Source organism: Dermochelys coriacea, chromosome 17 (genome assembly GCF_009764565.3).
Source record: "Dermochelys coriacea isolate rDerCor1 chromosome 17, rDerCor1.pri.v4, whole genome shotgun sequence".
NCBI classification, from domain to species: Eukaryota; Metazoa; Chordata; order Testudines; family Dermochelyidae; genus Dermochelys; species Dermochelys coriacea.
Window position 1 is genome coordinate 6,755,896 of NC_050084.1, and position 23,365 is coordinate 6,779,260.

A 23,365-nucleotide genomic window follows, 5' to 3' on the forward strand; every position below is an offset into this window, starting at 1 on the left:
AAAAATAAGGGATGGCATATGCACACCAGTAGAATAACTGGTAGCATTAAGACTTCAATAGCTTTTAATGTAATCTGAAACTGTATTAGATTCTCCATAGTAATTTTTGTTCAAGTGAAAATGTCACTTTTTAAAATGTTCCCAAACACATTTGCAAGATAAATTGCAATTAAATAAATATATAGGTCCCTAAATATTTGTTTACACTTTAGGAATAATTATAGACTATCAAGTAAATAATATGCATTAAAATTAATACATTGTTACGAGAGCTTGTTCTCATATTTTTAAACTTTTTAAATAAAGTCACTTTAAACCTATTTAAAATAATTCCCTTTATTTTATTTTTTAAACCTCCAGAAATTCAGGCAAAAAAGCTTACAATTCTGTCCAAAACAAAACTAGTGATCTATGTATTGCAGACGTACCCAGAAGCCTCAAACTAGTAAGTAATCCTACATTCTCGGCAGATTCCATATGCTCTGGATTCCTAATCTTGGGTCTCTGCCTCTCGTTTGTAACTAAGAGGGAACTCCCAAGTTCTCAAGGTTTTGGTTTTTATTCTGAGATACTGGGAGATGTCCTATGAACACGCCTTTGCCACTTTCTCAGGCTCCTTTATTGTTCCATCATCAGTTCTTTTCTAACAATGGTCAACAAGAGTTTTCAAAAAATGCCACAGTTCCAGTGTCATTCCTGCTCCTCCCCTGATTAACTTAATTTTGCTTCAAGGACTCTTGTTTTCCCTTGTCGCATCAAGCCTAAAATCTAGATTATAGACTCTTAGGGAGCATGGATAGTATCTTCTTGGGCGGGGGGAGGCATAGATCAGTGGTTTGAGCATTAGCCTGCTAAACCCAGGGTTGTGAGTTCAATCCTTGAGGGGGCCATTTGGGATCAGGGCAAAAATTGGGGATTGAACCTACTTTGAGCAGGGGGTTGGACTAGATGACCTCCTGAGGTCCCTTGCAACCCTGATATCTAGGATTCTAGTGTTGTAAAGTACCAGTTCTTTTTTTTTTTTTTTTTTTTTTTTTTTTTTTTTTTCCCCTGAGGGGGTTGGCAACTGGGAGGTTGGGAGTGCACAATTTGGTTCTGTAGAGAAAGGTCTTTTTTTCCCAATCACCTAACAAAACATTTCAATTCTTTTTTGACCAAGAACTTTTTTGCTTTCCAGCGCACATTGGCTATGTTTCAGCCAGTGCAACAGGTGCATTATGTGATCACTCAGATGGATGTGCTGTTGAAGCAATTCCTATATTCTGTAGAGCAGGTGGGGTTTTATCTAGAGTGACTTTGAAACCCTAAAAGTTACCCAGAATTTTTTTCTTTTCCCAGCAGGCTATGTGGCCTAGAGAAACGTGACTTTAAGCTCATGAATACTCTCAATTTAATAAAACTATTTGAATATTTTAGTACATTGCTGAATTGGGCCCTAACCGACTATCTGGTTGCATCTCACAGCTATGACCTAGCAGGTCTGAATGTCAAATCATATTACTTGCAGAGTAGAACAGCTGCAGCTGGCAACTGCAAACTTCTTAGTATAGGAGGCTTACAAAACAACCACATGGCCTGCTGTAAGCGCTGTACCTTGGCATCTTGACTTATGCTGCCTTGTTGCAGAACCTATTCCCCATCTAGTGTTCCTCAAACTTTCCTGGCCCCTATAGTTTTCTGTTCAGGATCTCTCTTGAATTGCCCCTTCATGTTATTACAGAAGTCTTAACCTCTTGTGCAGTTTGTTGGATTATTATGTTTGACGCAAAGTTGGTCGTGTTAGACGCATTACCTGACTTTCCTTACCGCTGCTACCTGTTGCAGTGTATTCTTGACACTTTGTTTAAAAAGCAGAGAGATTTTTGGTTCTCTAGGCTCCTATAAATGGGAATCTAGTATGTGAGAGATGGTCAAAGAAAATGACTTGCCCTATAATTCTTCATCTGAAAAAGATACCACATCTGTAGATTGCCCTTCATTCACCTTTATAATTAAGGAGGTCTATTCATGCTTTTCTCTCACCCGGTTTAGAAGGTATGTAATTTTCCTGTGGCTCTATGTATGGGGTTGCAATTTAGGAGTACTTTTTGCCACTTGTACATTGATCAGCCAGCCATGAAACACTAGGCAGGGCTGATGCATTGGCAATTGGTCTGTGCAAAATGCACTGGAGTTCCCCAAAGGGTCAACGACCTTGAGGAGGTACTGCATAATCTTAGGCTTGAAGTGGAGACCCAATAGTGGGAATCCAGTGAAATACTTTTTCCAAAGAACTAAATTTACAGGTAAGTAATTTTTTTTTTAATTTTTTTTTTTTTTAAATAGTCTGCAATACCTTGACACAAGAGTGTCCAGGACAGAATTTCAGTCTTCGCTCCAAATTTCTCAGCTTTGGTTTTAAATTTAAACATCTAACATTTGTTTGAATGTAGGCTTTGGTTTTGTGAACCAGTTTTATTTGCATCTTCTGTTTTATGCAAACACTGCAATTTGTAAAGAAAAGGAAGAAAGTGATGTCAGGGTTTCCTCTATTCTTTGTTCCACTGTTCTTAGAACCAGAAACCATCTCAGTCAACTGTAAGAATGGATGTTTTTTCCCAACTTCAGGAGGAGTGTTGTTTTTTTATGGAATGGGAGGAACACATGCTACTTTAAGATGGGCAAGGGGAAAAAGTCACGATAAGACGTTTAAACACATATCCCTCTTTTACTTGAAGTAAAATAGCTAGTAAGTATTGTGCTCCAAACAGTTGGCTGGTCACTTTATTTTGTGATGTTACTTACAACCAACAAGTGTCTGCCTTTCTCTTTCATAGAAATCTTTACATGCACTCACTACTTCATTGTATAGATACCATTGTTTAAACTTTTTTTTTTTTTTTTGGCACACAAGTGTGTGTTAAATAATTTTTGTAAGTTTTTTTTGTTTGTTTGTTTGTTGTTGAATTCTAACTTATTAGGAAAATAACATTCTTTTCATAACTTTAAAAATGAAATTTAAAAAAATGCTGCCGTCTATAATTTGCTAACGGTGCCATTGTGCTGCTGCTTATGGTACAAAAATAACGCACATTTTATTTAATTACCTTTTTATAGTCGCACATACTGGTAGAGTTACAAAAAAGGAAAACTCCTCGTGCCTAAAACATGATTGAATATGTTGACAAAATGTTGCTATTGGTCTCTAAACAAAGTTTCTAACCCTGTTGCCTGTGCAGAAACTTTATTGTACTTACAATTTTATTGTTAACTTTTTTTTTAAAGTGTTGCTGGCCAAGTGCTAATTGCAAGTCTGAATATTCTGTTTGCTGTGGAGATTTCCATATTTGACACACATGGCCGGTTGCACATCTCATTTCTTGGCCTTTTGGGGATTCTTGTAGTGGGAAGGAGGAGGCGGGATTTTATCCAGAGGTCTGGACTATATATACACATTTGACATCACTGGTAATGCTTTTGTCCCCAAATCTCAGGAGTGTTTTAGGCAGTGAAATAGGTTTCCCGTCACTGATACCAAGAAGCGTGTTCTAGGGTCTTGTTAACGATATTTCATTGCATTCCTAGGTATCTATAGCATGAGTGGCCTTAGTGAATTTGTTGAAGTGCAAATTTTTTTTTCAAAAGTAAATTTTAAGATGAAAAATATATACTATATAAATATATAGAGAGATATCTAGAAACTTGGTTTGTGGTGCACAAGTTAAGTGTTGGATCACTAAATAATTGTCGCAGGTACCATACGTGTAACTCTTTCTTTTTATGTATATTCCTTTATGGGAAACAATGTTGCCATGGTAACTAAAACTTTACCATTTATTTCTTACCTTACGATGTGAATGAACTGTGCATTTTATTGACTATTACCAGGTTCAGTACTATTTTTATACTTTATTGTACTACAGGGGATTTTAATTTAATAGCATTCTAAAAAGATGTTGCTTGAACTATTTAAAGCAAAATACTAAAACAAAGACCACCTTTGAAACCAGAATCCCCACTTACATGCCACAGTAATTTATAGGAACGTATTTTGAGCATTATTAGACTTTGAACACCATTCTATTTGTTGTCGATAACCTTTCGTATCCTACTTCACACAAACTGCAGTGCCCAACATTATTTGTAACCATCAAACCATACTGAGTATGTTTGTAACCAGCATTGTGATATTCTGTAATTGTATTGCTAAAATGAATTATTGACCTAATAAATATAGTGTTCCTGCATTCAGAGTATTTGCCTTGAATTTAGTTACAATTGTGCCCTCCAAAAAGCCTGTTCTTTTCTCCTCTGTCCCATAGGCACCCGTAGAATTGAATAGTCAACTTGCAGATTGCATACCTTTTTCAGCAAGTTCCACTGATGGAACAAAAATGCAGTACCCTTCTGTGATGCTGAAGAGTGCATTACAGCACAGTTTCAACCAACAAATGAGTGTAATGCTTATCATCCTTTCTTGGGAGGAAAGGTGTGAATATTCTGTGGATTCCAACGTGTGCACCTCCTACTTAAAGAAGAAAAGGATACTAAGGGCCTGATCTCCTTTTGAAAAGTGTAACGTTAACTCTGTTCATCAGTTTAAACTCTAATTGTGGTTGTGGCAAGGGAGGTTTGTTTGGTTCTCTCTTAGACTTAGCACTTTTCAACCAAATCTAACTCGCATTTCACTATTAAAGTTTGAGGGGTTTTTAAATTTATTTTTTATAAAGAAACATAATGTGGCAGCCTTATTTAAGCCTTAACTGCAGCCTTAGTTATGTTTTTTGTTAGAAATACTTAATATACTTAGATACACACCACACTCCCCTCGTGTTTATCTGTCTATATCCACATCTTTGAAATGAAATAAGGTTTAAAAGATCCACAGACTGCAGAGGGACAGCAAGTTGTGTGGGGATCATAATTTACCTTTTCCATCTATTCATCGATGCAGTTTAACTTTGGCTTTGAAAGGAACAAACTCACCATTTAGGTAGAATCTACTTGTTTGCCTGTCAGTGCTTCTGGAAAAAGAAGGCTAAATGAAACCAACTCACCTGCTTCCAGTTAGCTGATTAGTTTTATAAAAGTAATATATATAAGGGCCTGCAAGTATAGGTAAAAAGAAAAGGAGTACTTGTGGCACCTTAGAGACTAACAAATGTATTTCAGCATAAGCTTTCGTGAGCTACAGCTCACTTCATCGGATGCAAATATAGGTAGTAACTTGCATTGTATTGTCTTTTGATGTCCTTTGCTATGTATTAAGTACTAGAAGTGACTTTTGACATTAGGCTGTTGTGACAAATCTGCAGTAGTTAGAAAAGTAAAAAACATGGAATCTTACGTTTATCTTGGGAATTACTGTATATGGAGTACGGGGATTTGATGGTTTCACTCCTGTTTCATAGGCATTCACTATTTTTAGATAAGTGATGCACTTTCAGGCCACCAAAAGGTTTTATTTCTATTTACAAGTACCCTACTAAAACAGTAATAATAATGTGCTAACCACTACACACACACACACACACACACACACCCCCAGAGAGAGAGAGAGAGTCTGCCAGTAAAAGTTTACAATTTAAGGAGATTTCAACAGACTCCTTGTGGACCCAGGAAGGAGTCTTTAGTCTTTCTGACTAGTCCTAATACCAACTGGCTAATTGCTCTTCCATTTCCCTTGCAGAAGGAGAGGATGCTATTGCTTTAAAAAGAACACTGCAAAATCTTAGGACTGGATTTTTAAAGGTATTTAGGTGACTAAAGATGCAGTTAGGCAACTGATAAAATTTTTGAAAGCACCTAGCTGCCTATTTCCTGTTGATTTCAATGACCGTGTGCCTAAGCAGACCTACTTGCTTTCTCTTCAGAGACCAGTAACGCTGTAATTGCCCACAGTTAAGCTACCACACAGTTCTTTCCATGCAAGCTCATTTTCTTCAGGTAAAAGCATTACTGATAAAAACAATAAAAGAACCTATATGTGTGCTAATAAGCTTATCAGAGATCACTCCGACTCTAACCTGGGCTCTGGCAGGAGCAGTCCAGTCGTTCAGAACCCCACAAAGCGGTCTCTTCTGTGGTCACAAGTTCATAACAACCTCGGCTCAGAACTAGCACACTCATGAAAAGTTTAGTCCATCCTTTACACACTTTGGGGATCTTTGATATAGAGTTTCCAGGAGCAGGTAATTAGTAAACAATTGAGCATAAGCTTTTGTGAGCTCAGCTGTAGCTCACGAAAGCTTATGCTCAAATAAATTTGTTAGTCTCTAAGGTGCCATAAGTACTCCTTTTCTTTTTTGCGAATACAGACTAACACGGCTGCTACTCTGAAACCTAGTAAACAATTGGTTTCTCTCCCCAGGGTGTAGCGTCAAAAGGCTGGCTTTGCAGGGTATAATTTGCATTTTTGTCCTCCCAAGTACTTTCTAGAAAATCCATGTCACTCGTATTGTTCCAAAAAGTCCTTTGAAGCTCCTACTGCTTTCTAGAGTTTGCATTACTCAGTCTTCTAGAGAAGTTGCATACAATTCCACAATAACACATGCATGAGTGCATTTTTAATACACTGGATCCAAATTAATTCAGTAACGTTTACCCTAGTTCCATAAGGTTCGTCCAGGATATTGTCAGTCTGTTGCATCTTCCTCCTAAAAGAGGGGTGTAACTAGGGTGCTAATTAGCACCCTAGAGAAACCCCTTGACTTATCACCTGCACAGGTTTGTTCCCTGGTTGGTGGTTCTGTCCTCTACCTTTCATAATTTCACCTGCTCAGATAACAAGCCAGCATACGTCCTTTAGACCTATGGGGTGGAGCTTTCACACACCCCTTGTTACTCCCAAACATTTAGGTGTAAACTTGAGACCTGATCCTCCCACTCCTACCTCCCATTTGGGAAGTGTGGGTCATGTATTTTTCCCTCAGGGATCAGATCCAAGATGAGATCCTCAGAGGAGGGAAACCACCTCCAAGAAGCTCTGAGAGAGGTGGACAGAAGCAGTTTGCTATTCGTGCCTAAGAATGCCCATGACACCGAGTCCCAGCGCAGTGCTGACAAAAGTGTTGTGTGTATTCTCTTTGTAGATAAGGAGGGCTCACAGGCTGTCATCTCTACACCTTTTGTCGTAACCCAAATGTACTTTAAAAGAAAACAGAGAGACCAGAAAACCAGAGAGAATTTCTGGGGGACAGGAAGTTCTCTATGCACAACAGATGTGAACATCTAACTAAGATGGAGACTGTTTTGTGGTTATGTGTTGAGAATACAAATCTTTGAAAAACTTGGCTGGCCACCAGATGTCACTGCTGCTTTACATGCATTCAGTATTTAGTTTCCTGTCCTTGCTTGTTCTGATCAAAGCTATTGAAGCCTTTCTAGTTTGCAGCTAATCTCGCTAAAGGTAAATGATTCCTCCTTTCATTGTCTGCAGCTTTATTTCTTTTACTATGATTCACATTATGTATGCCTGAATGTCAGACTTAAATAATGTTGACTGCAGTTAAAGTCTGCTCATCCACCTCACCAGGCATCTATATGAGATGCTTGACTTTGGTAGGCCTTAGAGCCTTGCTTGTGGGCTCACCTTTAATTAACAAGACCTCCCCCTCTCCCCAAGTCCATTTTTTGGGTTATGACAAAAGGTGTAGGGATGACAGCCTGTGAGCCCTCCTTATCTACAAAGAGAATACACACAACACTTTTGTCAGCCACCAGATATCACTGCTGCTTTACATGCATTCAGTATTTAGTTTCCTATCCTTGCTTGTTCTGATCAAAACCTTCAATTAGAAATATAAATGTCTTCAGTGGAATTATAAACAATTAGTGGGCAGAGGAAGTGGTTCTTTCCATAGAAGATGAAATTTCCCAGGATGACTGTTGAATATTTATTTTTCAGAAGACATTTATATTTCTTCTGAAAAATAAATATTCAACAGTCATCCTGGGAAATTTCATCTTCTATGGAAAGAACCACTTCCTCTGCCCACTAATTGTTTATAATTCCACTGGACTCCTTGATGGAAGCAGCAAGTTAACTGATTATTTACCTTTAGCGAGATTAGCTGCAAACTAGAAAGGCTTCAATAGCTTTGATCAGAACAAGCAAGGATAGGAAACTAAATACTGAATGCATCTAAAGCAGCAGTGACATATGCATTCAGTATTTAGTTTCCTATCCTTGCTTGTTCTGAATATCACCTGCACAGGTTTGTTCCCTGGTTGGTGGTTCTGTCCTCTACCTTTCATAATTTCACCTGCTCAGATAACAAGCCAGCATACGTCCTTTAGACCTATGGGGTGGAGCTTTCACACACCCCTTGTTACTCCCATTGATGCAGTAGTGACATTAGGATACAGAATATCGGGTTGGGCACAGAAATGACTAGTTATATTGGATGTACTGGATTCAACTGAAATGAATACTAGCCTTGGACTTGCTTTCTTTTCTTCCTCCCTTTCCCTGCACCATCTCACCAGGCATCTATATGAGATGCTTGACTTTGGTAGGCCTTAGAGCCTTGCTTGTGGGCTCACCTTTAATTAACAAGACCTCCCCCTCTCCCCAAGTCCATTGGGTATCTCGCAGAATAATTTGTGGATGAGCAGACTTTAACTGCAGTCAACATTATTTAAGTCTGACGTTTTCAGGCATACAATATTTTTTGATATTTGTGATGAGGTTATATCCAGTTGCAAACCTGCTATGTGGTATATAAAATGGAAAAGCTCAAAACCTTCAATTAGAAATATAAATGTCTTCTGAAAAATAAATATTCAACAGTCATCCTGGGAAATTTCATCTTCTATGGAAAGAACCACTTCCTCTGCCCACTAATTGTTTATAATTCCACTGGACTCCTTGATGGAATTATATCCTTGTATTACATGATTGCTCTTCTGCTATTCTATATAGTGAAACCTATCAAGGGACTGGTGCCCAGAAAAGGCAAATTTTAACATCAGTTAACTTGCTGCCCCTCCATCCCCGGCTAAATTTCTTCCACCGTATTTCTATTTAAATTTCACAGGGGCTCCTGTGTGAATGTGCTTAATTTGCCTGACCTTGGTGTTCTTGGGCCAATGAATCAGGTTTGAGCCTCTGATCCAATCCCCAGTGAGGTCAGTGGGACGTCTCCTGTTGACTTCAATGGAGGTCGGATCAAGCCTTAAATGTGCATATCATGGCTCTTATATGCTACAGTGAAACTCCTAAAAATAATACAGCTCTCCTCTGCATCACAAACTACTTGCCCCAACCCCCACAGGCAAAGGGAAAGACGGGGAGCTAAATTGTCATGATTTAAGCTGCCTGCTGCAAACTGGGTGACTTAAAAGTTCTGAAAATAGCCACAGGGGAACTTAGATAGCCATATTCATAGAGAGAATTCAACAGGCAAAAATTACCTGCCCCAGGCACACTTCAGATGAAATATAGAGGAGATGAGTAAAAATGACTCAGCTGCTCTTGGGTGCCTTGGCAAAACATAGGGCAGAATTTTATTTTCACTTGTAAAAAAATTAAAAGGTGCCCATTCCAGGCCATAGGCATGTTCAACACTTCTTTATAAACTCACCTCCTACTGTACAGCCAAATCCAGCAACCAACCCCCACCTCAGACCAGAAAGAATCAGGCATTCCGTTATCACAAAAGGATTATTCAAATACCAAGCCCTCCACAAATATCAGCCATCAGACGAAAGCCCTAATAAAACGCTCCTGCAATGAGCCAATGGACAGCAGCACCAATGTTTGCGAAGATTGCCACTGCTGTCAGTGGCTGATAGCCAATATTTGCCCAGTATAGCTGGAATTAATGGGAACCACTGCTCTTCCTAGAATAAGGTTCTTTTCATCAGAAGAAAATGTCTGGGCTACTCACTCTATTAATTTATTTAAAAACCAGTTGCTTCCAAAATGTTAGCAAGAATGATGCTATAAATACAAATAGGTTTAATATTTACCAACAAGTACGCAAAAAACTTATTTCATGGGGTAAGACGCAAGGTATTTACAAAGGAGACCACATATTCTTAAATTTATAAAGACTGTCTTTAATCTTTCTTTCCAAGATCTTGCTTTGCTTTTGTTAGTTTCCACGCTACTGCAAATACTTAGTTGTTTTGTGAATTTTTTAACTCTTAAGAGCTGGTGGGTGTGGGGAAATCCCTTGACTATTGAGGCACTGATGGTGCTTTTTGTCCATAAGGCTTGCTGATGGAACCGTGTTTGTCAGGTGCTCTCTTTTTGTTGGTGTTTGAAGTGGTGTTACAGAGCCTAAAAAAGAACCAGGGGAAAAACTTCTTTAAGCTTGGGGGGTTGTACATTCTAGCCAACAAAGGAAACCAAAATGCATGATGAGCCCTGAGCCGTCCTGTTAACAAGCAGTATCCACGTGCTTTAGAACCCTCCTCAGACAGTTCAGTTCCTTACTCTAACCAATTTCATGCATATATATTTTCCCATTCTACTGACATAGTTGAGGCATATCAGCTCTTGTTAGATTGACTGCCAGAAATTGGGACTGGACAACATGGGATGGATCACTCGCTAATTGCCCTGTTCTGTTCATTTCCTCTGAAGTATCTGGCATCGACCGCTATTAGAAGACAGGATACTGGGCTAGATGAACCATTGATCTGGCCAGCATGGCCATTCTTATGTTCAAATCGTGGTGTTACAAGTCATGGGTAATGACTAGTGACGGGGCCTTTCAAGTGAAGAGCAATTTAAAATTCTTGAAATAATTACTATATATGTATTCGCAAAAAGAAAAGGAGTACTTGTGGCACCTTAGAGACTAACAAATTTATTAGAGCATAAGCTTTCGTGAGCTGAGCTGTAGCTCACGAAAGCTTATGCTCTAATAAATTTGTTAGTCTCTAAGGTGCCACAAGTACTCCTTTTCTTTTTGCGAATACAGACTAACACGGCTGCTACTCTGAAACCTATATATGTATTGTAATTGTACTTGGCATTCCCAAGTGCCTCACATCTTCAATGCACTTAACAAATACACGTGAACTGAACTTCACGACAGCTCTTTTGGTTAGCTAAGTAGAATTAGCCCCAATGTACAGAAGGGAAGGCTGAGCAGAAGGACACTCCCCAGCATCACAAAGAGAGCCAGTCAGGAGTGTCTGGCTCCTACTTCCGTACTCAATCCCATACATCATACTGCCTGCCTAGTTCATATATTTCTTCAGATTTTCCACTATCCCTTGCTGGAGTCCTCTCTTGTTGCTTTAGTCCTTGCTGATGATTTCTGTTTGTCCAACACTACGCTGAACGAGGGCTTTTAGAGGTGGCACTCTAGATAGTGAATGGAAGAAAGTTGAAGGAGAGGGGAAGAAAAGAGAAGAGAAGCAAGAGGAAGGACAGTGAGTAAATGAAAGAGGATGAAAGAAAAGGGAAGGTCTCTCACGGACCTGACTAACAGTCTAGTAGCTCGAAATAAATGTGCCTGGGCTCAAATCCCCCCTTCTCCTCAAAGAGTGCCATGAGTGGGTACCACTGGGGCAGGAAGGAATTCTTCCTTTCAGGTTTCGTCTACACTAGAGTTAGGTTAACTCTTCTCTCATTGTTAGCCAATGTTTGTATGTGCTAGCCTGGATACTTGTGGCTTACTCTGGGCTTGGCTATAAGATAAACCAATCTAGCATGTACAAATATAGGAGTTTGTAGAGTTAATCAGTTGACTCAGGTTAAACTCAAGTGTAAACAAATACTCAACCATTGGACAGTAGTGGAGTGACTTCACCATCACCACTGCTCCCTTGTGGTGCAGTAATCCTTGCGGCTGCTGTTTTCCCTCACCACACCTCTTTGGTTATTGGGTCAATGGCTAAAAGATCTGGGTTGGTTCTACCTCCCATTATCTCATCCCATGAGTCATCCATTTCCCTGCACACTGCCGGTCATTAAAATCCACTGCCTCTTTTGTACATCTGTACTTGGAGTGATAACCCAGCATGGCTTGCTATTTGCTTCATTTGCTCTCAGCTATGCCTAGCAGCCTTCAGCAGCAGTACCTCTTCTTTGTCCTACTTGCGGCCTCTAAGTCACCTTGTAGGCTCATTTGCGATGGCTGTGACTGGATCTGACTCAGCTTCTCTTGCATATTATTTATGTCTCCATGGAGGCCCCATGCATCATACAGCTTGGTCAACTTGGTGTTTTCGGGTACTGGAACTGAATCGGGGTTTTCTGAGCTACAGTACAATTTCTACAAATAAATAAAAATTCACATAACACACGAAGGTGGCATTAAACAAAATTTAAGTGTATGACCAGGTGCTCAAGTATTGATTCCTCATGCGAAATGAGCTCTTGAGTAACTATCATCCTATTTGGCTACACCAATGTTTCTAGATGAGAAACTGCTAATAAACGCAGGTGGTTGTGTTTTCTAAGGTTTAGTTTAACTTCCTTCTTTCATGGAACTGCCTTCAGAGATCCCCCATGTGGGGGTTATGCTCCCTGCTATATAGATCCAAGCATCTGTGGAGGCACCCGGGGGGGGTGGATTTAGGTTAATAAAAGAAAAAAGTTGGAGCCTACTGGTAAGCTGCATACCACTGCATACCACTGCAGGGACTCTGCAAAAACCACCAAAAAGTTTTTCCACCAAATGCATCCGATGAAGTGAGCTGTAGCTCACGAAAGCTTATGCTCTAATAAATTTGTTAGTCTCTAAGGTGCCACAAGTACTCCTTTTCTTTTTGCGAATACAGACTAACACGGCTGCTACTCTGAAACCTAAAAGAATTCAGAGTGGCTTGGTTAAAATGGCGGTTTACATTTGGTTTATACCGTCTGAGATGGTTTTAATTTAAAATTCTCTGTTAATTCTTCTGTCAGAAACCGAGCAGATACATTTTTAAGGAAGTCTGAAACTGCAGACAATGATGGCCCCTACTACATGAGGGGAGGGGAATCTTGTTGTTTGACCTTCTGAACACTGGCTGGTTGGCAGTTCTGCTAGTCTCCCTGATGTAGTAAACTTCATAAAAATATCAAATTAACATGTGGGCAATCTCAAGCACTTGCTAATTACAACATTGGTTCTTGCTTGTCCAAATAATGAGCAGTTTCCAAATAATCTATTTATGTTTTGTAGAGTGCATGATAACATTCTGATCCACAGTCTGTTGTTTATGATTTAGCAGGGCTTTGAAACCCACTGTTCCCTCCACACAAAAGACAAAGATGTTTATTTTCTCTTATTGGCTTGCACAACAATAGGCATTTGTCAACCGTTATATAATGTCTGATCTGTCATTTCTTCTATCAGTCCTTAAAGAGACAGTCTAATCTTAATATTATACAATATATGGCAGATTTTTATTCTTACAGAGATTCATATTTCATACTCCTCACCATTGTAACTAAGGGCCTTCCAACAGTGTATTAAGCAACATGAGTAATATCTGTGACATGGTGTTTGTTCTCTCATTGTCTCCCCAGGAGGAGCGTGAGCAGTGGAGTGTCTTGTTTTGGTAGGGTTTTTGCACAAAGGATGAGTAGTAACAAGAGGTGCTGAACTGCAGCCCCGGAGATAGGATTCTTCACCCTTTCTTTATGGCTGGGGTAGAAATCTCCCTACGACACCTATCACAAACTCTGACATTGGTGAGAAAGAACTAGAGCCTTAAGAAAATAAGAATTAACTTTCACAGACACCCTCTCTCTGAAATCTGGCCATGACAGGTCTTTAATATGAATTAAGTTTGAAAAATGTTGGCGTTGTATACTGCTTATGCAGATTCATCTATTTTTCAAATCCCACTGGGTTCTCTCACTGAAGCTAATAGGAACTATCTCCTTCTCATCAAAGGGCAGCATCTGGCCTTCTATCATCTTTGGCGGTAGAAATGAGGCAGCAGATATTTCTTGTCTGAGAAGAAGCATGTGCTCTATCCATCACATCTACAGCTCTGGATGATTTCCAGTCTTTATAACTCATGATAATCCATATGACACTATCACAAAGTAGTGAATTGTGCTGAAAAGTCCTGGAAACCATTTTATACTCCCAGGCTTCTAGACCCACTGAGAAGCTACTACTTGGTATATTAAGATATATTGACCAGTAGCTGAATGATGGTCATTGAAAAGCATAGCAGGAACCGGAAGAATTCAGAGGAACTGATAGCCCTTGAGGAGATGTAGGGAGAAATCCTGACTCTAATGAAATCAATGGGAATTATGTAAACTAAGATGCCTGCCTGCTATGATTAAAAGATCCCCTTAAAGTGAGTAAGCAGGAAGAACCTGGTGTAGTAGCTTTTTAATTTGCTATTGATTTATGGATCTTACCAGAAACTTAGCCATTTGGTTGCTCTTACTGTATTTGTACAGTTTGCGCAGGTGTTTTGCATCAAGTTCTGAGAAAAGAGAGACAAATCTCCACAGCATCCTAGAGGAAGGAATGATTGAGTGAAGGAGTCTGTTTGAATGCAAATACTTTCCTATCTGCTTTTTGCATCTTTTAGTGATAATGCATTTCTGTCTCTGTCCTGTGACCAGTGACAGCCATTTGTATGGGCTTCTTTTTTTTAAATGGAAGATGGGTCCCTCCCCTTGGAATGTGAAGAGTTATTGTGGGGTTCAGGATCCTTGGCAGAAGGCTCAACTTTGCTATATAATCTTCAGCCATACGGTTAGCATTTCTCATGAGACCCTTCCTGGTTTCAGTAAAGGAAACCTCTACATGTGGTCTACAATCCTTAGAAAAGGGATGGTATTTTCACCATAAGCTCATTCAAGAAAAGGAGTACTTGTGGCACCTTAGAGACTAACAAATTTATTTGAGCATAAGCTTTCGTGAGCTACAGCTCACCATTGAGCTGTAGCTCACGAAAGCTTATGTTCAAATAAATTTGTTAGTCTCTAAGGTGCCACAAGTACTTCTTTTCTTTTTTGTGAATACAGACTAACACAGCTGCTACTCTGAAACCTGTTATAAGCTCATTCAGTCACCATAAACTGGGTTGCTTCTGATAATACATGATGCTATTTGGCCATGGGTTAAATTCACCCATGGTGTAACTCCACTGAGTTAAGTTGTATACCATTGGAATTACACCCAGATGGCCCCCATGTGTCTTAGGAACCCGCTAACAGGAAAACAACCACAGTGCTATCATTGATGAAACTGGACATATTGATTGGGTAGAATTTATATTCCAAATAACCTTTTGATTAAGTTGTGGGCATTATGGTCGACTTGTCCCATTGGAAATACCATAATAATACTTAGCCGCTTCTATAGTGATTTGCAGGCACTTAACTAACTAACCCTCACACTCTCAGGATATGTCTTCGCTGTGGAGTTAACAAGTTATTTACTCTTGAGTTACTCCTCTCGAGTTAGTCTAGTTTGAGTGAAAGTGCCCACGCTATGAAATAACTATCTGCTTTCGTCAGGCTGGCGCTGCAGTCACTTGTGTGTGGCAATAAGATTTGTAAGTTCTTTCCACTTCAATAAGATAAGCTGCTCTCAACAGTCTTTCCCAGTGAATTGTGGGAGAACGTGTCTGTTCTTTGGAGTGAATGAGGGGATTTTTGTGGGAAGGCATTGGAGGGCTGTCAGCACCCAAGTGGAGCTAGTCTGCATTTCCACTACAGAGTAGACATGTTATAGCAGCAGCTGAGTTGAACAAATGTGAAGCTTAACTTTTATCCCCTGACTGGCCAGCCAATCCAAGTTAAAAGCTCCACCACACTTGAGTGAAGGATTTTTGCACCTGGATGGACTCAAATTAGGGGTAGCATTTGAGTTAACTGGGCAGTGAAGACAAGCACACAGATACATCCATGAGGTAGGTTAGGGTCAATTTGTTTTGTGTCCACTAATTTTGGATGCCCAACTTGGGATGTCAATGCCCTGATTTTCAGAGGTACTAAGTACCTACAGCTCCCAATGGGGGATAATTATGGGTGCTCAGAAAACCAGACTCCATGAGTCTCAAGTGGGCACCCACATTACGGATGACTTCTGGAAATGTGTTTCTAAGTGACTACCCAAATGCACACAGCAAATCTGTGGCAGAGCCAGGACCAGACCCAGTCCTGTGCTTAATCCACTAGCCCAACCTTCCTTATAAATTACTGCAACTAGGACTGTATTCGCAAAAAGAAAAGGAGTACTTGTGACACCTTAGAGACTAACAAATTTATTTGAGCATAAGCTTTCATGAGCTACAGCTCATTGCTAGTGTAAAAGGATTATCTTACTTCTTCCAGTGTTTGAGTTCCCAGGATTTGCAATAATGCTGAAGAAACATATTGATGTGATCCCCAAGTATAGTCAAGTTTTTCTTTGTGTACTTCAGTTTTTTGTCCTTGGGAAGATCTTTGGGCAAATCCAGTTTCCGAAGAGATTTTTTAAAGGGTCTCAGAAACTCCTTGCACTGTAAAGACAAAGAGCTCAGTCAGAATGTTACTGACAGAATACCGGGTTATTGCTCTAAAAGTACGTAATAAGCAATAGCCAGTTACATTCTTCTTCATAATATAAACATGTTATGCTGAAAAGATGTCTAACGTGCATTGTATTTAACAAGTGTAATTTATATGAACACAGATTAACTAAACAAATGGATTTATAGCTAGTGTCTTCTTCAGAGACCATTGTAGTTGCGCTGTTTGGTTGAGCCCTGAAGACTCAATTGGTGTATTCTCAGCATGGCAGCCCAAAGGACAGTTGTCAAAAGTGTGCCTTCTAAGAGTTGTAAGGGGAGGGATTTGAGGACCTGCTAAGGATGGGGGATGATTCTCTTTTGACATAAGGTACAAATGTCAATTTCAATCTACAGAATTTACAAGATACCTCATTCTGCAACAAGGGGAGAAGGAAAAGCATTTGATATCATTCCCCATATCCTCGGGCCCTCTGCTATGTTGTAAATTCTCTCTAGTTTATGCATTAGTTTGCAGAAGGTCTCAAGTGTGTGTGTGTGTGTGTGTGTGTATCAGAGTGAGCATACAGGCATCGTTCTCTGGAATATATTCTCTTCTCTTAGCTCTTATCTGTAGACACCATTTGTTTCAACACCCCTATCTTTCCTCCTAAGGAGGGGGAAAAGCTGCATTGCTGTTACACTAGTCCTCAGCTACAAAACTGTACTGTTTTTCCCTCCCCCCCAACAGGTGAAAAAACGCAGCAATACCGAAAAATACAGCAAAGAACCATAATGGGAAAGAACCATTATTTGTGGTATATGTACAGCATGTACCATAATGGGATCCTAGTCCATAACTTGGACTGTTAGGTGCTACTACAGAAACAAATACTAACACAGATGGAAGCACAGGTTACCCACTGACAAATAAAATAGGGTGAAACTCAGCAGTTCAGTCACACAAAGGCCTGCTGAAGTTAGCCAAGTAATATCGCTTGCACATACACTTACATTTCATACATCCGTGTTTTCTGTATCGATGTTTCCAACAGGTAAAATCAGATAAATTCAAAGTGTATTTTTGAAGTTCTCTGAGCTAGAACTTCTTGCTAGAGAAAAAAGCCTCCTGTGTTGTGCAAAGGGAAGCTGTTTACTTCTTCCTGTACAATGGTTGGTAATAATCCTCCGAGTTCTCATAAATGTCTGTCAAAATGGATTAGGAGTCAGTTTTGAAACTAACACTCACGTAAGTGGGCTAACTGAGGCAGAAAATCATCAGAAGTATCCAATAACTCTGAGTGCCCCCCCCCCTTTTTTTTTTAGAATGTCCAATTTGAGACCCATTGGCCTGGCTTTCATTGGTATGGTGCACGCATAGCTCCAGTTGAAATGAAATGGGAGTTTGAGGGGCTCAGCCCCTTGGGGCGGGGGGGGTGGGGGTGGAAATCAGGCCTAGATTTCTGAAGTTGAGTATTGAAAAAAAGTGAGTCAAGCAAAACTAGTGGATGCTTTTGAAATTGAGTCTAAGGACCTGGCCCAAGACCACACAGTGAGTTATTATCAGAAGCGAAAGAACAGGAAAGGTCTGTTATTTACTAAAAGATCATAAGTTATGGAAGACTTGGAAAAAGTTAATGAGACAAGATAATCCTCAGCACAAAGAGTTTGTAAAGAATGAGGTGTTTCATCATGGTTTTTCATTCCCTCTCCCTCAATGTTTTGCAGCTTTTTTTTCCAGACTGTCTGAGAAAAGAGATGGGTCATTCACACTTCTACTGCTAGCATCAATTTAATAGCTCACAATTTTGAAGGTGTCTTGATCAAGGCCATCAGAGTGGCGGATAAGCAAATGTCCAGATGGTATGGTACTCGAACTGTTCTTCAAGGGGGCTGCTTCCTTCACCTTGCTGAGCAAATTCTCATTCTCTGTTGTCTACAAATTAAGAAGTTAGTATATGTTAATTTTTTGATCTACACAAACTTGTGTCCCATTGTTCAATGTTGCACAGGACAAACATTATCCCAAGGCTGAGAGTTTGAACAAGGGACACTTTTAGCACTGTCAAAAGCATTTAAGATGTGATTTTCAAAGGTAGCTAAAGGCATTAGGTACCCAACTCCTACTGAGAGTCAATGAGAGTTGGGTTCCTAACTTCCTGAAGTGTCTTTGAAAATCCCAGCCTTAGTACATTACAAAGGAAATGTTGTAAATATCTCTTGCTTCTAATGACACTAATCCACTAGGAGCTGGAATTTATTATTGACAACTGGAACAATAAATGTATTGTGCTAAGTTCTGCTCCAAGGTCAGACAAAATTTCCATTGACATCAACGAGATCAGCATTTGACCTGTTGTGTTTAACAGAAGCCAGTTTTACAAAAGCTCAGCCAGTGAAATCAGATCTCCCTGGACTGGGTGTAAACTCCCTTTTCCATCACTGGGAAAATAGCTCTCTCTTTGCATTATCTGTGGAGGCGAATCATTTATTTGTGTCATTGCTTGTGAAGGGCACAACTAAACAATGGAAAACATGTTTACATTGTTCAAAAAAATCAAATGGTTTGAAAAATGTGTAGTGATAGAAGTTTTCTTGTCGACTGCACACTCTGTTCTTGTGTAGTACTTCAAAAAATCTGTATCCCAGATTACACTACAGAGCTAAAAGGTATGCATTGGCCACGCTGTTCATTTTACGTCTCCTTTCCACAACTGGCCTGTGCTTTATCCGCCCCTTCCCTCCTCCATATGGCCATATTGTCTGTACACCTCCCCTCTGCATACCTGGCTGGCTGTGCCATACCCAGCTGGGCACTTCCACTCTCCCATGCTTATTTTATCTCTAGTCTGACCTTCTTCTGGGCCCACTTTCTCCACTTGGCACAGTCCATTTCTTCCCCTCTCTGAGACCTCCATTCTGGCAAGGGAGGGAAGGGAAAGTCACCCTGTGGCTAGCAGCCCAGCTTGCTGGCATTTGAATCCAAACCTGCTTGTGTGACATCACCTCTGAGGCACGCTGGTTCTGAATTCTACATCTAAATGGAGCAGGGCTGAGGACCTGAGAAAGAGGAAAGCTGCAGCAGCTAATCTCCCCACACAGAGTCCTAATGGACAAAGGCTTCATCCATCAGACTCTAGACCAGCAGCTTATCCCGTGACATGAAGTCATGACCTACCTTTAGAAAGGGAATTCAGCTCCAGACAACCAGGCAGCAAATGTTGGATTTACAGCTAGTGCTGCTTGTAAAGATGTTCAGCATTATGTCCTTTGGGGACAACACTTTCTTCAGTACAGTTGTAGATGTGGGACCCTATTAGATCTTTCATTACTCCTGAATTCTCAGGAAGAGGCACTGTCCCTTCATACTTTTCCACAGGCCAGCAGGCTGTAACATCTCTCTCATGTAGCCCTCCCCACAATTTATCTATGCCATCCTGGATTATTTTACCATGGGGGGCTGTCCCCAAACATGACCTAGGCCCTTCAGCTGAAGGAATGCAGAATCCAAGCTTTTGTAGAATGGGGAAACTGCTATGACCATAACACCCTTATTCTATATGCTGCACTGGTTGGCTGTGGCTCTGGACCCTGTTCATGCCATTAGCTATAATGTTTAATGCCCTTAGTGCCAGCAAATTCAGGGACTGCCTCTCCCATTGCAACTGCTGCGGTATTTTTTTTGGAATTTATTTGTATTATAGCATTGCCTTGATGCTCCAACCAAGACTGGATGTCCCATTGCTAAGCATGGTACAACTTGATAGTAAGGGCTGGCTCCTGGCTGAAGAACTTGCAGTCTAGACAGGCCAAGAGTGGGAGAAAGGAAATTTTATCATCTCCATTTTGCAGATGAGGATCAGAGGCTCAGAGAGAGAAAGACATTTGACCACAATCACACAAGAAATCTGTGAAAGAGTAAGGGTGAGGAATTGAACGGGGATGTCCTGAATTCCAGTCAAGTACCATCATCGCAAAACCAACCTTTTTCTCACACAGCTTCCAGGACCTGCCCTCGAGTATTCTCACTTCAGGTTTCTTTTTCCACTACAGATGCCCCCCGACTTACGCAATTGTTCTGTTCTGGAAAGCCTTGCAAAACTCAAATTTTGCATAAGTCAGAATATAAGTATACCCATATTTTACCCAAAAATTTCTGCAACTCGAAAATCCTATTTCTAGCTTATGGTATTTTTTCTGTAAGTGCAAATTTGCATAAGTTGGGTCTGGCGTAACCCATGGAGCGTCTGTATTTGGTTCAGCAAGGCCCTAATGTGGCAAACTTCAAGGCATGTGGTGCTGCCAAGGTTGTTTGTTAGTTTAATTAAAGATTGGATTGATGTATTTCTTTGTCACCATCCAAGGGCAGGAGACCTTGTAGAAAATTAATGAAGCCCTGTGGGATGACTGAACATCTTGACTGATTGAGGTGGGAAGAATTAGCGGAATACAAGGCACGGCATTGCTATGATGGTTCTAGGTGTGATATAAGTCTCTAAGACTAGGATCTTCAAAGGAGCCTAAGGGAGTTAGGAACCATACTCCCATTGAAATTCAACAGCATTGGGTACCTCTTACACTTCTTTGAAAATCCCAGCCTAAATAAAATCAAATTATTTTGTGTTGCTTTCTGTTTCAAATAGTAGAGACTTTCTCCTTTCAAAAGAATAATACATTGCACTTGCCGGGTGGTAATTGGAAAGGCGGGGGGAGAAAGGGGTTTTTTAGAAGTGACTCCAGGAATAAACTACTTTAAGTAACATTTACTAGGGAAAATGTATCAAACCCCCACCATACTCCGAGAGGGCAGATAAATAAAATTGTTCTGTCCCTTTGTACATTTAGAGTAATTATGCCAGCTGTTATTCAATTATGCCTGTGTGCCGGGGAGTCTTTACATGTAACTTCAATGCTCTCATCTCATTTCAAATCTCTCCTGAAAAATCACTCTGATAAGTGAATCAATAATATTCTGTGGCCAAAATATTGAAATATGGATGCCTACAATCAGCCATCTAAAACCATATTTTAAGTAGATGTAAAATTTGGTAGGGCAAATAGATTATATATCTAATTTTTCCCACAGCAAAGGGTAACGCTCCCTGTCCCCTTAGTCAAATACACTGTATTGTGACAGTATACCCAAGGGAAATATCCTCCATTTTCTCTGGCAGTGCTTCGTTTATAATAATTCTTAGTAATGATAGAGTGCTCTACACTTTCAAAATGCTGTGCAAACATTAACTAATTCATCTTTCCACCAGGGCAGCTCTTTTAGTGCAAGATTATGCAGATTTCCAATAAGCAAAGATTTGTGAAGCAGTTTCTTTTTAAAAATAAAAGAAGTAAATACAAAATATCAGGTTGTAGGGTTGCTATTACTTTATTTAGGTGTAAACATAGGGGCTGTCAATAACATACAGCTAAGGATAGCATAAAATCCCTCCTTTACCTGTAAGGGGTTAAGAAGCTCAAATAACCTGGTTGGCACCTGACCAAAAGAACTAATAAGGGAAGAAGATCCTTTCAAATCTGTGGGGGTAGGTTTTGTTTGTTCTGTCTCGGACAGAGAGAGGGACCAGGCAGGAAAAAACCCTCTCCTAAAACCCTACCTGAAATAAGCATCTACGATTACAAAAATTGTAAGTAAAGCCAGGAAATGCGTTAGATAATCTTTTGTTTTAGCTTGTGAATTTTCCCTGTGTTAAGAGGGAAGTTTATTCCCGTTTTTTGTAACTTTGAAGTTTTGCCTAGAAGGGAATCCTCTGTGTTTTGAATCAATAATATTCTGTGGCCAAAATGTTGAAATATGGATGCCTACAATCAGCCACTAACACTAACATACTTCTGCTCTCAACTACTGTAAATATGGGTTTTAATCTATTTATCACCAAACAAAAATTAGCTAGTGTGCATGTATTTGTAATAATTTTTATATCTGCTCTTTCCCCAGCTTTCTTTTGTCAATGGTCATTTAGTATTCAGGTTGCAAAACAGTTATAATCCAAATTAGTACTTAATTCTGATTAACAACTTTATAACCCTGAATAAATGTATTTATTTATTTCAGGATTTAATGAAAAGATATTTGTCTCAGATTTGGGAAATCAATGCTCAATTATTATGGTTGGAGTTTAAATCTGTTTAATTGAAAAGTAAACTTCTGGGGGATTTTTTATCCCTTTAGTAGTTATCGCTAATACAAATCCTGCATGTCATGAAGGTGAGTTACACCACTGTCAATCTGGACTAATTCCACCAAAGTTAATGGAGTTAATCCAGATCTACGCTAGTGTATATCTTCTTTGACTTCAATGGAGTTACTCTGGATTTTCACTCATGTCACTGACCTGTATAATAAGATGTAATCTATTCAGGCAAAACTCACATCTGTTCCAACTGAAGATGCCTAAGGAGTTCAGGATAGGGCATGCCTACAGATATTGGCAAAGGTCCTCATTTCATATCACTAATGCCTGTCCAAAAAGGAAACCAAGAAGTGTAGGAAAGCAATGCAGCTCTGAACCATCATCATATAATGCTCGGGATCAATTATTTTTCCATAATTTTTCTCCTTCATTCCTCCTGTTTTTCCTGGCATTTCTAATATTTCCACTGCTGTCACCTGACAGTTACACTTATGCATTGGCTATTAATTTTATATTTAAACAAAATGTGACAATAGCAGGCAGTGAATATGTTTCTCTAGATCAAGTGTAATAAGTAAATGTGAAGAGGCTGGGCAGCGTTAGCCAGAGGCACACTGAATCTGCTGAGCCATTTACATGTAGGTCATGTAGCACTTAAGAAGATTCACATATATCAGAAAGGAATTTGGCTTTAACGAAAAAAGGTTAGAGCTTGTTCTGACCTACAACACGGTACCTAATGACAGGAGTACCTTGACTAATTGCAGTATTACTTATAATGGGCTATTAATCATCATAAATATTTCTGCTTTCTGAAGGAGGACCTC

General features: G+C 39.8%; 1 protein-coding gene across 1 annotated transcript; it reads right to left on the reverse strand.

Moving 5' to 3' along the window:
• Nucleotides 1-10,161: 10,161 nt before the first annotated feature.
• Nucleotides 10,162-19,307, reverse strand: C17H17orf64 (chromosome 17 C17orf64 homolog). The gene is made up of 6 exons (XM_038376159.1): nucleotides 19,176-19,307; nucleotides 18,194-18,325; nucleotides 16,226-16,401; nucleotides 14,306-14,405; nucleotides 12,019-12,212; nucleotides 10,162-10,264 (listed from the first exon to the last, which is right to left on the reverse strand). Exons 1-6 carry the CDS (start codon nucleotides 19,305-19,307, stop codon nucleotides 10,162-10,164), a joined length of 837 nt encoding a protein of 278 aa, XP_038232087.1.
• Between the last annotated feature and the right edge of the window lie 4,058 nt (nucleotides 19,308-23,365).

Coding starts and splice junctions, on each gene's coding strand:
- C17H17orf64 (XM_038376159.1), bottom strand. CDS start 19,307: ATGGAGGTCTCAGAGAGGGGAAGAAATGGACTGTGCCAAGTGGAGAAA. Junction 16,402..18,193: donor ATCAAGACACCTTCAAAATT/GTGAGCTATTAA, acceptor TTGTCTTTACAG/TGCAAGGAGTTTCTGAGACC. Junction 14,406..16,225: donor GAACTCAAACACTGGAAGAA/GTAAGATAATCC, acceptor TCCTTCCTCTAG/GATGCTGTGGAGATTTGTCT.